The following is a 21562-nucleotide window of genomic DNA, read 5'->3' on the forward strand; positions in this document are numbered from 1 at the left end:
CTCAGTATTAGGAACTGAGGGGGTTAAACCAATTCTAGTTAATGTGTATTGAATTTATTCTTGAATTTTTATTGACAGCAGAAGTGTACTTTCCAAGATAATCATAAAAATTCAACTGACAAAATATTTTGATTAAGCTTTTTCATTTTCTAAGTGATTTTAAGAAGTGACAAATAAGAGATCTGTTATTGTTGAATAACAATATAGTTCTCCAAAGAAGATATACAAATGACCAATTAGTGCATAAAAAAATGTTCAACAACACTGATTATCAGGAAAATGCAAATCAAAACCACAATGAGATACCACTTCATATCCATTAGTATGGCTATTATTTAAAAAAAAGAGAGAAACAAATGTTGCCAAGGATATAGAGAAAGTGAAACCCTTGTGCATTGTTGGTAGAATATAAAATGGTACAGCTGCCATAGAAAATACTGACAGTTCCTCATAAAATTAAATGCAGAATTATATAATTTACTGGTTCCACTTCTAGGTATATACCCAAAAGAAATGAAAGCAGGAACTTGAACAAATACTTGTAATACCCATGTTTATAGCAGGATTATTCATAATAGCCAAAAAGGTGGAAATAGCCCAAATGTTCATTGACAGATGAATGTATAAACAAAGTATATTACATACAATGGGATATTATTCAACCCTAAAAAGGAATGATTTTCTGACACATGCTACAACATTAAGAGAAGACTGATTTAATGAGATAAATACTATATGATACCTACACTAGCCAAACTCATACAGAAGATAGAATGGTTACCAGGGGCTGGAGAGAGGGGAAGCATGGGGAGTCATTGGCTAATGGATATAGAATTTCAGTTTGGGATGATGAAAAAGTTCTAGGGATAGATGATGGTGACGGTGGCACAACAATGTGAATGTACATACTACCACTGAACTGTAAATTTTAAAACTGTTAAAACAGTTTTAAACAGGAGGGCCTGGCTGACTCAGTTGGCAGAGTGTGAGACTTGATCTCGGGTTCTGAGTTTGAGCCCCACAGTGGGTGTGGAAATTACTTAAAAATAAAATCTTTTAAAAGTAATAAAAAAATTTTTAAAATTAAATGGTTAAAAAAATTAAATGGTTAAAATAGTAACTTTTATGTTATGTGTATATTACCACAATAAAAAATATATTTTAAAAAAAAGAACAAGAGTTGATATTAGTTGTGAGGAAAATAGTTTCATGATGTATATATCTGAAAAAAAACCAAAAGTCCAATTTAAAAAATATTAAAATAACTCAACCACATTAAAAAGCTTATAAATTAAGGGATGTAAGTTTCATTTCCTGTCCTTACAAACATGTCATTTAAATGAATACATGGCAAAATACTGTAATAGTTTCTCATTTTGCTTTTCCTAAATGTAGCATCAATAAGTACATGAAGTATTTCTCCTACCAATAAACCAAATAAACACCTCTGAGTTCACTTTGAAAAAAATCTGAACAACAATACTTCGGGACACTCAGACAATCTCATTTAGAAAGGCTGCCTGGGAATGCAATAACAGTCCAAGACATTAGTGGTACATTTGGAAAAGAATACTTACTGCCTTCCCATGTACACTGTAACAGGTTAAGAGCACCTTCTATTCTCTTCCAGTGCTGAAGATGGAAGAAAGCATAGGCGATTGCTTCACTATCCCCTCGTTTCAGAATGTGTTCTGGAGGTAAAATTAGACTTTTCATCTCTAGTAAATACTAGAAAGATAACACACACAAAGACACACCACAAGAAAATGAAAAATTATGTTAAGCTCAAACATTCACAAAAATGTAGATACGAATTTTATAAAATCAGTTTGATTTAAAAAAACAAACATTAAGCTAGTTGAGATGACAAAAGGGTCACACTGATAATGTGTATAAAATGCTTATATGCAAATTCCAAAGATCAGAATATTCCTAAAGGCAAAAATAAGGTGCTAAATAGTTTATGTATAACTCTGCTAAATACAAAATGGAAACTCAGCTGAGGAAATAATGTGAGAGTAAATATTATTTTTCCAAAAGAGAATTAAGTATAAAGATCTAAAATACAATTTTGGAACATTTGTGGTGACTTTCTTTTTCCTTATTCCCATTTTACAGGTGGAGGAACTCAATTGTGAATAAGTTCAATTAGACTAATATTTACTGAGTGCAAAGCACTATGCTTGTTAGGAAATGCCAGATTCTCTGGAGCTTCCTAACATAATGAGAAAGATTTCTTTTTTTTTTTTTTAAAGATTTTATTTTATTATTTGAGAGAGAATGCACAAGCAGGGGGTAGGAGCAGGAGAAGCAGGTTCTCTGCTGAACAGGGAGCCTGATGCAGGATCTCAGGACCCTGAGATCATGATCTGAGCAGAAAGAAGATGCTTACCTGACAGCCGCCCAAGTGCCCCGAGAAAGGCAGATTTCTTAAGTTACTAATTATAACAAGACTATGTTGAGTGCTTTATTAGAGGTATAAACAGTGTATATAAGAATTTGGATAGGGTAGCCCCGGTGGCGCAGCAGTTTAGCACAGCCTGCAGCCCAGGGCATGATCCTGGAGTCCTGGGATCGAGTTCCGCGTCGGGTTCCCTGCATGGAACCTGCTTCTTCTTCTGCCTGTGTCTCTGCTTCTCTCTCTCTCTCTGTATCTCTCATGAGTAAATAAAATAAAATCTTTAAAAAAAAAATAATTTGGATAAAAGATATAAATTTTTAAACTTTTTTATAACAGCTTTATTGAGATATAATTCATACTTTACAATTTACCCATTTAAAGTATACAACCAAATAAATGTATATAACTCAATGGTTTTTATTTTTTTATTTTTATTTTTTTAATGGTTTATACAACCATCACCACAGTCAATTTTAGAACATTTTCATCACTGCAAAAAGAATCTCCATCCTCGTTAGTCATTACCCTCTAATTCCCATTCCCCCTAAGCAACCACTAATGTACTTTGCATTTCTACAGATTTGCCTGTTCTGGTTATTTCATGCAAAAAGAATCACATAAATTTTTAAAAATCATATAATATATGGTCTATTATAACTGGTTTCTTTCACTCAGCATAGTGTTTGAAGGTATGTCCATATTATATCATATACGAGTACCTCATTCCTCTTTGTGGCTGAATAATATTTCATTATATGGATATACCACATTTGTTTATCCATTTATTATTGGATGAACAATTGATTGTTTTCACTTTTGGCTATTGTGAATAATGCTGCGATAAAGATTCATGTACTTTTAATGTGAACATATGTTTTCATCTCTCTTGGGTATAGATCCAGGAATAGAAGTGCTGGGTCATATGGTAACTATACATTTAGGAGGTATTACTTATGATATAGGAGCTGAAAATAAACCACTTGATGGAATTTGGGATTTGAATTGATCCATAAAGATGCATAAAATGTGGATGAACAGATTGGACAGTTGGGTGGGGACACAGAGGGCTGTTGTATGCCAACTTGAACAAGGCTAAGAAAGCATTGCACAATACACATTCAAGGAATTAGTGAGTGTGCCTGTTAAAGAAGTTATAGCCTAGGACACCTGGGTGGCTCAGTGGTTGAACATCTGCCTTTGCCTGCCTTTGGCTCAGGGCATGATCCTGGATCCAGGGATCGAGTCTCACATTGGGCTCCCTGCATGGAGCCTGCTTCTCCCTCTGCCTGTGTTTCTGCCTCTCTTTCTGTGTCTCTTATGAATAAATAAATGTAATATTTTTAAAAAAAAGAAGTTCTAGCCTATCAATTCTTATTCACATACGAAATTAAATAATATCTTAAATTCTTGAATACTTGCCTTAATATTATAATCCATAACAAAAGCAGTACAGTCAAATGTACTAATTACATAAAGAAAGATGCAGAATTCACCACTTGTACATCATCTTTACTATTAAAGTGGTAACTTAAAACTTTTCAGAAAATATTTAGTTAGCTAAATATTTCCTCCAAAGACTAAGACCAGAGTACATTTTCCCTACTTGACTGGTTTGAAACAACCTGTTTGGTTCTACATAATTTGATACCAAAGTATGTATCCTGAGGTCCAAACCACATTAACTTAAGCTGTAAAATATAGAAAGAGAGACTCCTGAGAAGTGTCGTAAATGATATATTCTCACACTTCCAAATTCTGAGTTCCTCAGGTTGTGACACAAACTAAGGAAATAAATAACATACATTGGAGCTTAAATTTGTGAAACACTTTGTCAAACTGCTACAAGCAGGAAGAAACAAAAAAGTGTAGTGGTTTCAAAATTGAGCCTCTGGTTATTAATCAATATATATGTGTGTACTGTATGAATATATCTAAAATAATATTTTCTTTTTTTTATGAAATGTGCCTTTCCAACACTCACTGAGCTTAATGCCTATTTTTAATTGCTCTTACTCCTATGCCTCAATAAAGCTGGGGAGAAAAAAGAATAGTTACTCTTAATCTTGATGTCTCTGGCTCTCTCCTCAAAGTGTAAGAATGCAGTTTGCTCATCAATTTATTTTAGCAGATGTCACAAGCTATGAGATTATTTACTAATCCAGTTTGGGGACTTAACATTTCCCATTCAGTTTCTTAAAGGAATGCAGCAGAGGTTGTGTCCTGGTCAAGCAAAGCCCATTTGCTGCCTGGTTGGGTTCTCTCCCCTTAGTGCCTTGGGCCTATATTCAGGAGGGTAATATTCTTTCTAATCCTCTCTAATCCTTGCCCATTTTTTTAAAACACAGTAAAAGATCACTCGCACCAGGCAGCTGTGGGAAAATGGACTCAAATAGCTGACCTCTGACATGACTCCTTATGTTCTTAGCAAGTGCACTAAGAGCTTCTTCAGTAGGAAGCAAAAAATAAAAAATAAAAATAAAAATTAATTTTAAAAATGCAGCCATCACAATGGAATCTCCATCATGAATTATCTCATTTTTACAAGAAAATTGTTTTAATCCATAAACCAAGCTCTTTCTATTAAAATTCTGTTTCACTTTACAGGTAGAGGAGACAAAGTATCCCAAATTATCTTCAATGAGTTTTAGAACCCTGAAGCTTTAATCTAAACCTATCTTGGTAGTCACTTAGCAAACAATCAGCAAAATATATTCAGTTAACAGTTATTCAGCAAAACTTAGAGAAAATATCAGCTTACTAGGTCAAGAAAATACTCTTTTGAACATCAAGTATATATTTTCACTTTTTAATGATCTACGTGACAATTTATATACTAATCAAACAAATAGCATGCTTACTAGAAATTGATACTTCAGGCATTTATATTTTAAAATCTTTGCTATTTAATCATTAAAAAAATCTTCCTTATGTTATGTTATTTTTCATTATGTCTTACTTATAAGCAAATGTCCTTTTCAATTTGACCTTAAAACAAAGCAATTCTTATTTTTCAGTTTCTAATAAAACACTGAAATAAAGTTTCACCCTCAAAATACAAGGGAAAAATTTCAGTTTAAAGAAAGTATCTTTAAAATGGTTAATTATAGAATGGTTAATTTTTTTTTTTTAAGATTTTATTTATTTATTCATGAGAGACACAGAGAGAGAGAGAGGCAGAGACACAGGCAGAGGGAGAAGCAGACTCCACACAGGGAGCCTGATGTGGGACTCGATCCAGGGACTCCAGGATCATGCTCTGGGCCAAAGGCAGGCGCTAAACCACTGCGCCACCCAGGGATCCCTATAGGATGGTTTATAACTTATTTTATCTCCTTCACAAACTGCTACTCGTAATTTCTGCTACCCACCATGAGCTGTAAGTTACTACACAATAGAAACCACATCCTTCACGTTCTACTATAGCACCTGGCACACTACATCCTTCTCATTCTACTATAGCACCTGGCATTTAAACACTTACTGACCTGATCTGATATATATAGCTAAAATGTCTTCAAATTCTTATTTATTTATTTAAAGATTTTATTTATTTATTCATGAGAGACACAGAGAGGCAGAGACATAGGCAGAGGGAGAAGCAGGCTCCATGCAGGGAACCCGATGTTGGACCTAGGGATCACACCTTGAGCCGAAGGCAGATGCTTAACCGCTGGGCAACCCAGGCATCCCCTCAAATTCATATTTATATTTCAGTTTTTACTTAAAGATAGTTTTTTAACTCTCTGGGCAACTAAAAACAAAACAAACTTCTGCTACCTAGACTTTATGTTTCTGTGAGTAAGAATAAAAAAGGTTGGGATCCCTGGGTGGCGCAGCGGTTTAGCGCCTGCCTTTGGCCCAGGGCGCGATCCTGGAGACCCGGGATCGAATCCCATGTCAGGCTCCCGGTGCATGGAGCCTGCTTCTCCCTCTGCCTGTGTCTCTGCCTCTCTCTCTCTCTCTCTCTCTGTGTGACTATCATAAATAAATAAAAAATTAAAAAAAAAAAGAATAAAAAAGGTTGAAAACTGAAGAGTGGCTGATTTTTTTTCTGCTTCTTAAAGTACACGCTTACTGTACAAAAAATTCAAACATTACAGAATTACAGAGTAGAAATACTGTATTAAAAGATTAGAGAATAGGGGCACCTGAAGGGCTGAGTTGGTTGAGTGTCTGACTCTTGGTTTCAGCTCAGGTTATGATCTCAGGGTTGTGAGATTGAGCCACATGTTAGGTTCCATGCTCAGCCCCACCTGCTTGAGATTCTCTCTCCCTCTCCTCTGCCCCTCCCCCCACTCAGGCTCTCATGCTCTTTTCTCGGTCACTCTCTGAAATAAGTTAAAATAGGGATGCCTGTGTGGCTCAGCAGTTGAGCACTCAGAGCGTGATCCCAGGGTGCCAGGATTGAGTCTGAGGATCAAGTCCCCCATTGGGCTCCTCACCGGGAGCCTGTTTTTCCCTCTGCCTATGTCTCTGCCTCTTTCTGTGTCTTTCATGAATGAATGAATGAATGAATGAATGAATGAATTTTTTAAAGATTAATTCTAAAAAAACTCTTTAAAAAAATTAGAGAATAAAAAAATAAAAAGGATAATCTAATTTATATTTGTCTGGATTTCTTTACACACAACATCCTTAAACATAGGATCAAACTTTTACATAACTCATTTTTTACTTCACAATATATCTTGTACATTTCTTCTTGTCTCTAAATAGATTTAACTCATTAGTTTTAATTGTTATATAGTGTTCCATTAAATGCTGAGTTATTTTATAAGAAATAACTTCATGCTGAAATTGTACTACCATTCATAAAAGGTAAAAAAAAAATAACATTAAGCAAAACTCATCAAAATATTAAGTAAAATGGCTTCAAATTCCAAAACATGATGGGATCTAAAATTTTACTTAACTTAGGTCTTTATAGCAAATTAAGTCTAAAGTACAGACATGCCTATTTACTAAATGTTTATTGAATGCCTGTTATATACTAAGCAGAGTTTCAGATATAAAATGTTATGTTACACAAGAGTTCTGCTTTGGGAGAACTAAGGAAGAGATACATAAACAGACCAAAAAACAAGCAGAACCAAACCAAACCCAAGATATGATTAAGGCACTAAAGGAACAGAGAAGAGAGAGCCATTATTTCTGCTTGGGAAAAATGGTAAAGATACCTCTACAAATGAGGCAACAGATGAGCAGGATTCTTGCCATGAGTAGAGAAGAGATTAAGCATATATACAAAGCTAGGGAGACAGGATGAGATATGACCTATCTAGGGAATAATGAGATAAGGAGCAAAGCAAAAGTGGCAAGTAGTAAGGTTGGAGACAGATGCAGGGCCTAGACTATGAAGGTTTCTGTATATGCCATACTAAGAGGTTGGCCCTTATCTGATAGGTGATAGGGAACATGGAGAGAGATCTTTACGCAGAGTAGCTTTGCTGTTTTGAAGACAACTCTGGCAATGGCCAGTATGGAGATGGGATCATGGCAGGGAGACCATTGAGAAGTATGTTTTAATCATCTAAGCAAAAGATGGAAAGTATGAGATTACTTCTATAGTTTTATCTGTATGTTTAGAAATGCATAGAAAATGCCTGGTGGGCAGCCGGGGAGGCTCAGCAGTTTAGCGCCACCTTCAGCCCAGGGCCTGAGCCTGGGGACCCCGGATCAAGTCCCATGTCAGGCTCCCTGCATGGAGCCTGCTTCTCCCTCTGCCTCTCTGTATGTGTGTGTGTCTTTCATGAAAAATAAATAAAATCTTAAAAAAAAAAATAAATGCCTGGCAATAATATAAACCAAACAGAAACAGTGGTTATGTGAGAGAAGTAGAATCGGGAGAGAAAGGATTGCATTTTTTATTTTATAAACTTTTGAAGGGTCTGATTTCTTTTTTAAGAAGTATTCATCACTCAAAATAACAATGATAATTTTTAAAATAGCAGGTAGTGAGGGTATACACTGGTCAGTGACAGAGGGGATAGAGTAGATGGCTAGATCTGAAAGACATTTCAAAGGCTGTAATACGAGTTGGCAGTTTAGAAAGGGCAGAAGTAAAGATTAATGGTGAGAAGATGATAATGAAGCCATACATCAAAATACAGAAATAAGGAAGGACAAATTGGAGAAGAAATTTAAAAATAAGATTTTAAAAATTCAGCTTGAGGGGCACCTTAGTGGCTCAGTCAGTTAAGCATCGGCTCAGGTCATGATCTCAGGGTCTTGAGATCAAGCCCTGAGTCAAGCTTCATGCTCAACATGGAGTCTGCTTGTCCTTCTCCCTCTGTTCCTCCACTTGCTTGCTCTCTCTCAAATAATAAATAAAATATTTTTTAAAAATTCAGTTTGAGACACACTGAAGTAGCTGAGGTACCTATCAGATATCCAGGTAAAAACTTCCACAACTGGATAGAAATATGAGTCTATAGACAAGGAAGGGAGCCAGAGTTATAACATACAGGTTTGGAAATTATCAGCAGCCAAGGCCGGTACCTAGTATACGCTGCAGGACTTTCCATTATTACCTCCAAATCACCCTACTTTATATCTGGGACAAATCACAAATCACTGAAACAGTTTGTATCCAACTGGGGACAACACCCTCAAATGACTACTCAAGTCTCTTGTTTTCCCTAAAATTAAAGAAAACTAAAGCTATTTTAGAAGTTATAGTTTTAAAAAAAGACATAAATGATGTATGGTGTGAGGTCTTTTTTACTCTAAAATCATACCTATGCTTACACTCAAATTCACTTTAATTTTGAGTTGCTTTGATCTTTATAATTTTTCTTTACTTTGTTTCTATTATCTTGTAAATCTTACAACAGCTTTTGACCAAAAGCAATATAATTCTGACCTGAAGTAATGATAATACTTTATAATCTTCCTCTTAAAAGCAAAGGTTAAAAAAAAATCTCTCTGAAGGCATCTGAAATTAAGGTACTTTGCTCTTGATCAGTCATGCACATCAAGAACCAATTTATCTCTGCAATTAGTTTTCTCAGTGCACATTCTATGAGATTGGACAGGCAGGCTGAATGCAAAGAGTCTACATGGATGTGTATCGGGGCCGGGGGGGCGGGGGGACTAAAGACTGTTCCCAGATAGAAAGTAAACAGAATTGCAATCTGAATAAATTGAAAGAAAACATAATACTCCCGGCAGTCTCAGGAGCAAAGAGAAAGTGATCTTATATTGAAAGGAAAAGGAAGGGAGACCAGAGAGTGCATTTGCCACAGGAAAACTCCTTTCCACATCATCTTACAGAACAGTACTTGAAGAGATAAGCATTTTATGTATCTACTCTTCCACCTAGGACAGCATAATACAACAGAAAGGCAGAGCCCGCAACTGTGCCCTAAGTTTGGGTCAGAGACTTCAAAACCACTTCCCATTTCTCCCTTGATTCCTGCTACATCACTTGGTCTCAATCAAGCGCGTGTTTCCCTCTTATCTTTCACATATGCTGCTATAATATATGTAATCTGGCCAATAAAATGTAAGCTTGCTGAGAGCTGTTACCTTCTATTAGCGGATGGGACTCAGAACATCATACACGCTTTAATTTCTGATCAACCAGAATGGGTTTTTCCTTTTTCTGTATCAATTTATTTTTAAAATTCCCCTTGCACTTAAGGAAAGCTCCAGACGTGGTCTGGTTTCTTGGCAACACAAACCAGCTTCTTTGTAAAATAGGAAATAATAATTTCTAAAAGCTACAGATAATATATTCTGAAGCATGTACTCAAGTTATTTGTTTTTAAATGTTCTACTTTACTCTTCCCTCAAGAGCTTCTCCTGTCAGACACAAATAAATTGTCTTTGGGTATAATTAAAATTAGTTATTACCTGTCTCAAGAACTTCACCTTTACCTCATCTCAACAAAAGAATCCCCAAATCTGACACACACTAAGGCCATAAGCGCTAAAATAATATTCACAAGAAAAGAGTGCATATAGGACCAGCTTAAGCAGGAAGAGAAAATGGTAGCAGAAGTGTACTAAAGCAATAATCACCAAGATCAATACTCTTGCCTGACACACAGGCATTGTTTTAAGTGCTTCATATATATCATTGCATTTAGTCAGAAGGCATGATACTGTGACAATGCTTTCTATGCTGAGTCAGATTCTTTTTTACTGAGGTATAATTTAAAAACAGTAAAATACACAGACCTTATGACCACAATTTGATGAGTTTTGACAAATGTAGACAAGGAACACCCAAGTGAAGACATAAAACACTTCCATCACCCCAGAAAGTTCTCCTTTCCAGTTAATACCCTACCTTGACCACCTAAGGCAACCACTGTTCTAATTTCTACCAGCACAGCTCACCTTTCAATGTCACAAGTGGAAACATTAATTTTGTACTCTTTTGTACAATACTATATTTTTTAGATTTACCCGTATTTTACTTTAACAGTTCTTTCTTTTTATTGCTGAACTCACTGAATAAATATGTCGCAATTTGTCCACTTATTTGTAATGCACATCTGGGTTTTTCCAGTTTGGGGCTATCGTGAATCAAGTTGCTATGAACGTTCACATCCCTTTTGGAAAAACTCAGTTCATTTCTCTTGGGTTTATAACTTGGAGTGGAATTGCTGGGTCACAGAGTGAGATACAAATTTAACCTTATAAGAAATTGTCAAATAGTTTTCTAAGGTAATTGTATAACATTTTATACTTTTAGCAGCAAAGTGTCAGAGTTCTAATTGTTATACAATCTTACCAACATGTTATCAGCCTTTTTAATTATAGCCATTGGGTAGGTGTGAAGCAATACCTTGCTGTGATTTTATACTGCATTTCTCTAATAATCAGTGGTGTTGAGCACATCTGTATGTGTTTATTGAACATTCCAGTATCTTCTTTTATGAAGTATCTGTTGAAGACTTCTGGTCATTTTTCACACTTTTTATATTTATATACTCAGGATAGGAGTCCTTTGCCACACAAATTATTTGCAATTTTTTTTTCCTGTCTGTAGCTTGCCTTCTCATTTTTTTAATGTTGTCTTCAATGCACAGAATTTTAAATTTTTGAGAAGTCCAATTTATAATTTTTTCCTTTTATAGTTCAATGCCTTTTGTGTCCTCGGAAATCTTTACCTACTCCAAAATTTCAATGATATTCTTAGATGTTTTCTAGATGTTGTATAGCTTTAGCTTTTAGATTTAGGTCAATGATCTATCTTAATGTTTATGTATACTAGGAGAAAAACTCATGTTTTCCCCCCTACTTAGACATCCAGATGTTCTACCACCATTTGTTGAAGAATGTTTCCTTTCCCCATTGAATTGCATTGGTACTCCTGTAAAAAAAAAAAAGTCAATGGACAGTATGCATGTGGATAGATTTCTGGACTTTCTATTCTGTGATTTTGTTTTTAAGATAATTATTTCAAGGGATCCCTGGGTGGCTAAGCAGTTTGGCACCTGCCTTCGGCCTGGGGCATGGTCCTGGGGTCCCAGGATTGAGTCCTGCATCGGGCTCCCTGCATGGATCCTGCTTCTCCCTTTGTCTGTGTCTCTGTCTCTCTGCCTCTCTTTCTGTGTCTCTCATGAATAAATAAATAAAATCTTTTAAAAAAAGATAATTATTTCAGGGGTGCCGGGGTGGCTCAGTCAGTTAAGCGTCCAACTCTTGGTTTTAGCTCAGGTTGTGATCTCACAGGTTGTGGGATCAAGCTCCACATTAGGCTCTGTGCTCAGTGGGGAGTCTCCTTGAGATTCTCTCTCTTCCTCTTCCTCTGCCCCTTCCCCCTTGCACTGAAGCTGTGCACTTTGCACTTTAGCTCCCTCTAAAATAAATAAATGTTTAAAAAAGGTAATTATTTCAAATTTAAATATAAAAATTATAAATTTAGAAGAATTTGGTGGTAGTATGCTTAGAAAACAAAGCTTCAATGAAATATTGCTGCAAGCTATTGCTAGATTCTAAATTAAAGCTGGACAATACTATTTTAACTGATACGTAAAGTGTCGTAAGTCAACAATCACATCTACACAGATCACTGACATTCATGGATATAATATTTACAATTTTAATCATCTATGGTATCTCTAAACATCCATAATTTATAAAGCCATCATTTTGCTAAGGCATAAATTTAAATCATGGGCTCTGAGGCTTGTGCATACATATAAGGAACTTATCTAATGATTAACCCTGACTTCAACATCCACATGTCAGCAAGGTTCATGACCTATCCTCATGTTTACATTTCCAGTGTGAAGTTATGTTATAGTGATATTTTCAACTATCAAGATTCAAAATGGTTTTGGACCACATTAATCAAGAATGTCAATAGCTTACCCTAAGAATAATGTTATTGAGTACCTTCTATAAAAAGACAAATTTAAAAGTGTTCAAAGGATTTGAATAAATATTTATCACAAAGGATTTGAATAAATATTTATCAAAAGAAGTTATACAAACAGCCAAAAAGCACCTTAAAAGATAGATGTTTGACATCATTAGTTATTGAGGAAATGCAAACCAAAACCACGAGACACAGTTCACACCTACTAGAATAACTATAATCAAAAGACAAACAATAACAATAGCATGGATGTTCAGAAGTTGAATGCTTCAAACATTGCTGGTGGGAATGTAAAATAGCACAGCCACTTTGGAAAATAGTTTGGAAGTCTCTCAAAAAGTTAAACATGGCATTACCATATGATCCAACAATTTTCCTAGGTTTATAGCCAAGAAGTGAAACCATGTGTTCACACAAAAATGTGCATCACTGCATCATTATTCATACTAGCCAAAGAGTGGGGCCAACCCAAATGGCCATCAACTGATGAATGAACAAAATGCAGTATATCCATATAATGAAATATCATTCAGCCACAAAAAGGAACAAAGTATTGATACTGCTACATTATGCTAAGTGAAAGAAACAAGTCAGACAAAAGGCCACACATTCTATGATTCCAAATCCAAAGAGAGAGAAAGTAGATTAGTGGATGCCAGAGATTAGGGAGAAAAAAAGAATGGGGAGTGACTATTAATAGGTACAGGGTTTCATTCTGGGGCAATGAAGATGTTCTAGTATTAGTAGTGATGATTACTGTACAGCTTTGTGAATATACTAAAACCCACAGAATTGTGTACTTTAAAAGGGTGAATTTTATGGCATGTGAATGATCTCAATTTTAAAAAAAGACTACCTTCTATAAAACTCTTTGATGGTTGGATAATAAAGAACATGAGGGTGCTGTGGAATAGTCAGAAGGTACGAAACATTTTCTACTTAAAAAAGAATCTGACAACCTATTTTTATAGTAGCTGAAAGATGCACAATCTTTTTCTTGTTTGGTGGCTAAAAAAAATTTGAACCAAAGCCATAGCTACATAATGAAGAACAAGTCAAAATCCATGAAAACATGCTGTTCCTAATTTTTTGCTATTACTTTCATAGTTTATGTTGAAATTCATTCAGTAGATTAAAAAAATCTGTACAATCAATATTAATGAAATATCTAAAGCAAATTCATAGCCTGAAGAGATTTACATGATCTTTCTCTTTTTTTTTTCCAAATTTTTTTTTAAATTTTTATTTATTTATGATAGTCCCAGAGAGAGAGAGAGAGAGAGGCAGAGACATAGGCAGAGGGAGAAGCAGGCTCCATGCACCGGGAGCCTGATGTGGGATTCGATCCCGGGTCTCCAGGATCGCGCCCTGGGCCAAAGGCAGGCGCCAAACCGCTGCGCCACCCAGGGATCCCACGTGATCTTTCTCTATTGCACTTCTAATAGTTTCCAGCTTAGAAAATTGCACAGCTCTAGACCTGTAGCCATTTCTATTGTAGTTATGTGGAAAGTTGCCAAAAAATATTTCCTGCTAAAACAGCTTTGTCCTTTGTCATTTTACCGGTAAGAGTCATACAACATTTGATAAATTTGCATAATAAATTTATAAAAACAAAGATTAAATTTATGTATGTATAAATGTGTGTGAGTATGTAAAAGTCACTGTTCATCAGATTAATAAATAAGTTATTACAACCCACAGTTGAAGTTTGAGGAAGAAAACTGCTAAAGCCCTTTATGTTTGCTTGGTTCCAGCTGAAAGGCAGGGATAGAGAGCATAAAGGGGGGAGGAGGAGTAGGAATTTGAGTTAGTACATACTTCATCACTTGTAAGACCCCAGCAAAAACAGCCTTAAATAGCAAAGCTCTCCCAGTTCATATAACACCAATGTTATTTAGGTGGGATATTATCCAAGTTGTTGGAGCTTAAAATTTCTCCCAAAAACCTTAATAATGATCCTGTTTGAAAATACCCAGCCTAAATTGTGTATCCACAAACAATACTGTAAAGCTTATAGCACCATTCTACTTACCTAGATATTTTGATAGTTAACTATCAATTGGCTCTGACGTTGAGTAGGGGGGAAATACTTAAATTTCTACTTACAAATAAAAATGTTAAATACATACATGTTATATACTAGTTTTATATATATACTTCTACATTATTTCACTGAGATATTTATTTTCATCACAAAATTCATCATATTGTAAGTATACAGTTCAATTATTTTTACTAAATTTATATAGTTGTGCAACCATTAGCAAAAAAGTTCCCTCATGCCAGTCTGCAGTCAATCCATACTCCCACCCCAAGCTCCAGGGAACCACCGATCTGCTTTTTGTGCCTATAGTTTTCCCTGCACAAGAAATTTCCTATTAATGAAATCATATGTTGTTTTTTGTGTCTGGTTTCTTCCACTTAACATAAAGTATTTGAGGTCCATCTATGTTGCTACAAGTACTTATAGTTTGTTCCTTTTTAGTATTAGGCAGTGTTCCATTGTATGGAGATACCATATTTATTTGTTCACTCACCTGTTTGTGGACTGTTCCAAGTTTTCTGCTATTATGAATACTACTACTATAAACACTTGTTTATAAGTCTCTGTATGGATATACATTTTCATTGCTCTTGGGTAGAATATATAGGAATATAATTGATGGGTCATATGGCAAGCATATGTTTAACTGCAAAATTGTTTCCAAAGTAGCTATACCATTTTATATGCCTAGCAGTGATGCGGTTTCTCCACATTCTTGCAAACATTTGATTTTGTCAGTCTGTGTGAATATAGCCATTTGAGTGAGTATAAAGCAGTATTATATTATGCTTTTAATTTGTATTTCCCCAATGACTAATGATGCTATCTCTCATGTGCTTATTAGCTATTCACATAACTTCTTTGGTGAAGTGACTATTCAATTTTTTACTAATTAATTTTTAATTAAGTGGTTTGTCCTCTTATTGTTGAGTTGCAAGAGTTCTTTATAAGTTCTGGATAGCGAACTCTAACAGTCTATGACTCATAAATATTTTTCTCTAGTCTTTGGATTTCCATTTCTTTTCAAAGATTTTATTTATTTATTCATGAGAGACAGACACAGAGGCAGAGACATAGGCAGAGGGAGAAGCAGGCTCCCTGCGGGGAGCCTGATGTGGGACTCGATCCCAGAACCCTGGGATCATGACCTGAACCAAAGGCAGACACTACCCTCCATTTGCTTCGACGTGGATGGAACTGGAGGGTATTATGCTGAGTGAAGTAAGTCATTCAGAGAAGGACAATCATTATATGGTTTTACTCATACAAGGAATATAAGAAATAGTGAAAGGGATTATAAGGGAAAGGAGGGAAAATGAGTGGGAAAAATTAGAGAGGGTAACAGAACATGAGACTCCTAATTCTGGGTAACAAGCAAGGGGTGGGCAGGGGGATCAGGTGACTGGGTGACAGGCGCTGGGAGGGGCACTTGACAGGATGAGCACTGGGCGTTTACTATAGCTTTAAAAAGGTCTTGAGGGCAGCCCCGGTGGGGCGGCAGGTTAGCACCGCCTGCAGTCTGGGGTGTGATCCTGGAGACCGGGGATCGAGTCCCACATCGGGCTTCCTGCATGGAGCCTGCTTCTCCCTCCGCTTGTGTCTCTGCCTCTCTCTTCGCTCTCTCTGAATGAATGAATAAATAAATCTCTTTAAAAAAAAAAAAAAGTCTTGAAATTGAGTAAAGTTGCATAACTTCTAAATTTGTTCTTCTTTCTCAAAATTGTTTTGTTTATTCTATGTTCTTTGCATTTTCTTATCAATTTTAGGATGAGCTTGTGAATTTCTACAAATAAGCTTGATAGGATTTTAATAGGAATTAGATTGGGGCAGCCCGGGTGGCTCAGCAGTTTAGTGCCACCTTCAGCGGGTGTGATCCTGGAGACCCGGGATAGAGTCCCACATCGGGCTCCCTGCATGGAGCCTGCTTCTCCCTCCGCCTGTGTCTCTGCCTCTCTGCCTGCCTCTCTCTCTCTCTCATGAATAAATAAATAAATAAATCTTTTTTTTTTTTTTTAAAGAATTAGATTGAATCTACAGATCAGTTTGGGAAGAACTGTGGTCTTAATATCTTTTTAATGGAGTCTTCTAATCCATATACATGATACCTATCTCCATTTATTTAGGTCTTCTTAACTTCTCATGTTGTGTTTATAAAGTAAAAAAAAGTATCCCTAAAAACAGTGTAGAATATCTAGAGCAGATTCAATCTGGAGATTAATATATATTATCTATCCAACAATTTAATTCGGGCAATGTCTGGGATTTCTACTACCCTCCCTCTACCCAAGTACCTCCAGCAGTAGTTTTGAAGACCAATGCACAATGCACATAATCAGAATTGTTACTGCTGGGAATACATTTTGCATAAGAGCATTTTTGAAGCAGAAAACAAGTCCACAACTACAAGGCGCAGATAGTCATTTTGTTGAGTGGGAATTAAATAAAAATTTTAGACATCTCAATGACGTATTTAATTTGAATAGTTTGATTAATTACTGCTGCTTATCTTCTCACACGGGAACAGATTTCCAGCCCATCTTAGATAATGATAAAAATCACTTCTGAAATGTTTACTGGGTATCAGGCATTCTTCTAAGCACTTTAATGATAAAGTACTTTAATCTTAATAATTCTAAGGGATAAGGAATATTAGCCCTATTTTACACATAAGGTCACTCAAGTCCAAAGAAGTTGAGTAACTTGTCCAAGGTCATACGGCTAAGAAGTAGTGGAGCCAGAATTTAAACCTAGGCAGTTTAGTTGCAGAATTCATTTTCTCAACCACTTGGTAGCATAAGAGAGCAAAGTATTTCATATAGAATTTTCAGACCTCTGCTTCCAGTAATGGAAGACTGAGTAATTCTGATCAACTCTCTCAGACAACGAAATATTTTTTAAACACTAATCAAATATATATTAAATTAACAAAGGGTAGGGAATTAACAGTCCATAAAAGGCAGAAATAAGAGAAGTAAGCCATACTTGAGGCTGCTTTTACCGTAGAGACATTTGCCAATTCTGGACAAGATGGCTAAGAGGCTGTTCAACCTTTTTACTAGTTTTATAAAGCTAAACAAACAAAAGTCAGGAGTTCATGGTGTGTCAAGAGCGAGAGCCCTGGTAAAATCCTCTGGATTGGAACCCAGAAAGGCTGAATCCTAGGAATAAGGGTGAACCAGAAATAAACCCAAACTTTCATGGACTGCAGCCCAGTTTCTAGTCATCTGGGTAGATCAGAAAATATCAATCCCTGAAACTGGATTAAGGGGATTCTGTCATGCTGGTTGCTTCTTCTAGGCATTTAAGAGCAAAGAAAATCCTCTCTGAAGATACTATTATATGAAGTTTCAAGTTCTTTCTACAATTTTTTCCAATAAAATAGTGGTACATAGTCAAAGAAAATCAGGCATAAGAGAAAACAAGACAAGTAGAAATAATGTAGCAGGAAAAAACACATTAGAGAAATAGACATAGAAATTCCAGATACGCGAATTATCAGACTTTAAGTTAACTACTTTAACCTATTTTCAAAGAGATAAAAGAGTATATTTTAAATTTTGGCAGGTAATTACAAACTATAAATAAAACAGGATATGTGAAAAATAAACAGAAATTCAAGAACTGAAAAATGTTTCAAAGGAGTGAAATCAGAGTATATGTTCTCTAGCCACAATTCAATTATGCCAGAAATCACTGATAAAAAGATAATCTTCACATGTTTGGAAATTAAGAAAGAGCTGAATGGGATAAATATATCTCTAAATCAAAATGGAAATCAAGATGGAAATTAGAAAATATGTTGAATTAAGTTAAACAAAAAACATTGCTATACAATGCAGTTAAAATTATACTTAGAGGTTTATGGACTTGAATAAATATATTAGAAAGAAGAAAGGCTAAAAATAATGTATTAATCTAAGTATGTATATAAAAAGATACAGGAAATAAAAAATAATAAAATAGAGCCAAAGAAAGTTGAAGAAAGGCCATAAAGAGCAGGAAAGAATGAACCAGGAAACAAATAGACCGAATTGAAAAAGCCAGAGCTTGGTTCTTTACAAACTAATAAAATTGATAGGTCCCTGCAGAAACTAGTTAATAAAAAAAAAAAAAGATAACTAGTATTAGGAACTAAACAGTGGATATTACAACTGATCCTGCAAACATTAATAGGGTAACAAAAAGGATTTTATGAAATCTTTATGCCAATAAATTTCAAAATTTTGATGAAATAAATTCCTAGAAAATACAACAAAACCAACACAAGAAGAAAAAATTTGAATAGTTATAGGATAGTTAAGGAAACTAAACTTGTTTTTCTTTTTGGAAACTAAACTTGTAATTAACCTATTAAACTCATCAGTGAGATGAAATTTGTAATGAAAATTCTCACAAAGAAAACTCCAGAATCAGGGACGTCTGGCTGGCTCAGTTGGTAGGTAGAGCATGTGACTCTTGATCTTAGGGTTGTAAGTTCGAGCCCACATTGGGTAAAGAGATTACTTTAAAAAAATAAAATCTTTTTTTTTTTTTTTTTAAATTTTTATTTATTTATGATAGTCACATCAGAGAGAGAGAGGCAGAGACACAGGCAGAGGGAGAAGCAGCTCCATGCACCGGGAGCCCGACGTGGGACTCGATCCCGGGTCTCCAGGATCGCGCCCTGGGCCAAAGGCAGGCGCCAAACCGCTGCGCCACCCAGGGATCCCAAAAAATAAAATCTTTAAAAAAAGAAAAGAAAGAGGGATGCCTGGGTGGCTCAACGGTTGTGCGTCTCCCTTCCACCCAGGGAGTCCTGGGATCGAGTCTCACATCTGGCTCCCCTCATGGAGCCTGCTTCTCTCTTTGCCTGTGTCTCTGCCTCTCTCTATGTGTCTTTCATGAATAAATAAAATCATAAATAAATCATAAATAAATAAATAAATAAATAAATAACTCCAGATACAGATAGCTTTATCAGCAAATTCTACTTATCATTTAAGGCAGAAATAAGTCTAATTTTTTTTATAAAGATTTTATTTATCCAGTCTCAGGACTGGATCCCGAGACTCCAGGATCACGCCCTTGGCTGAAGGTAAGTATTTAACCACTGAGCCACCAAGGCGTCCCAAATAAATCTAATTTTACACAAATTATTCCAGAGAATTTAAAAAGAGAGAAACCGCTCCTTATTTTATAAAGCCAACAATTAATAGTATAGACCAAAAATTAAGAACAAAAGAAAATGAACATAATTAACGTTAGAACACTGGTTATCTCTAGGCAGGAGGGAAAATGTAACTGGGAAAGGGCAGGCAGGTGGACTTTTGAAGACTGGCAATGTGGCTTCTTGAGCTCAGTGGTAGTTTCCATTCATATGCTTTATAATAAATTACTAAGACTCACATTTCTGCTTTTTACACTTCACTGTATATATAATTCATTATAAAATTTGTATTTAAATTTTTGGGGCCAGTGACACTTAATAAGAGAATGGTATGAATATTTGTTGACTGTCATTCTTAGATTTCAGTAATTTTCTTGACTCTATCTATACTTTAATAGACTTACAACTTCCACTTTTTGGAGATTATCTTTTAGAGATTAATCTATTTAATGTTTATTTGCTTCCAAATTCCATTAACACACATTATACTGGAATCAATAGTGATAATTACATTTAGTAATAAAGGTACCTATTCTTTTTTTTTTTTTTTTTTTTTTTTTTTTTTTTAAAGGTACCTATTCTTGAATACTCTATACTTCTTAACATGGAGCATTACTTTCAAAATCCAAAATTTAATCTTGGGTGATAAGACACAATAATCTGCATGTCTGCAAGGTGTACAATATAAAGACAAATGAGAGGGTAGAGTTTCATCTGGGACTAAATAAACATTAACTAGGCAGTTTTTCTGGGAACTTCCACATCTGTCTCCTAACACTGATTATTTTAATCTATTTGTCTTCAGCCTTTGTCTATCTAGTCCTAGTTCAAAATCCATGCATCCGTCTAGATGTAAAAGACTTTTACAGTAACAGGAAATTTGATTTAATGCTCTGAAGAATAACTGATCTTTTATTACGACTACGTCATTTTATTTCTTCTCTGTAACTTCTCTGTCATTTTATTTTGACAGCAATTACAGAGCCTACAGTGAACTACTGCTCCTATTCAGAAGCTTGTTCCTAAGCTTCTGAATGTCTTTAAGATCCCTTCATGGTCAATAAGTATCAAAATATAACAGACTTGGGGCGCCTGAGTGGTGTAGTCAGTTGAGCACCCAACTCTGGTTTCAGCCCAGATCATGATCTCATGGTTGTGAGATCAAGCCCTGCCTCAGGCTCTGAGCTCAGCATGGAGTCTGTTTGGGGCTCTCTCTCCCTCTGCCACATCCCCAACATGCATGCCCTTGTGTGCTTTCTCTCTTTCTTAAATAAATAAATAAATACATATTTAAAATATATATATAACAGACTAAAACAATTCTGACTCGAATTATGGAGACCCAAACTTTGGTCTACATACTTTCAGGAATTTGATAAACTCAAATAAATGTATTTTTATCATAAAGTTTCTCACTTTTGGAACATGAGGATTAAACTCCACAGCTCTATGAATTGCTTCCACAGCATTAATTTCTGCTGTGCTTAATCCTCTTCTGGAGGCTGTTTCGGGGGAGAATCTGTAAGAAAACCACAAAATCAAGAAATGAATTTTAAAAATCCATGGATTTTGATCATAATCTAACTTCCTGAATCAAGGATTTCTGGTGACAGCCAAAGACAAAGCCAAATAACTAGT

General features: G+C 35.5%; 1 protein-coding gene across 12 annotated transcripts in view; it reads right to left on the reverse strand.

Moving 5' to 3' along the window:
* ST7L (suppression of tumorigenicity 7 like) overlaps positions 1-21562 on the reverse strand; it is an 88312-nt gene that overhangs the window by 29980 nt on the left and 36770 nt on the right. For 10 of the 12 annotated variants that reach the window (XM_072769028.1, XM_072769024.1, XM_072769026.1 and 7 more), the window contains 2 exons: positions 21341-21443; positions 1578-1728 (listed from right to left, as the gene is read on the reverse strand). In XM_072769028.1, coding sequence (XP_072625129.1) covers positions 1578-1728; positions 21341-21443 — 254 coding nt within the window. Of the gene's footprint in view, positions 1-1577; positions 1729-1783; positions 2680-11196; positions 11724-21340; positions 21444-21562 lie in introns of those variants that run through there. The other 2 variants (XM_072769030.1, XM_072769031.1) reach the window with 2 other exon arrangements.

This window comes from Canis lupus, chromosome 12, assembly GCF_048164855.1.
Source record: "Canis lupus baileyi chromosome 12, mCanLup2.hap1, whole genome shotgun sequence".
Taxonomy (NCBI): Eukaryota; Metazoa; Chordata; class Mammalia; order Carnivora; family Canidae; genus Canis; species Canis lupus.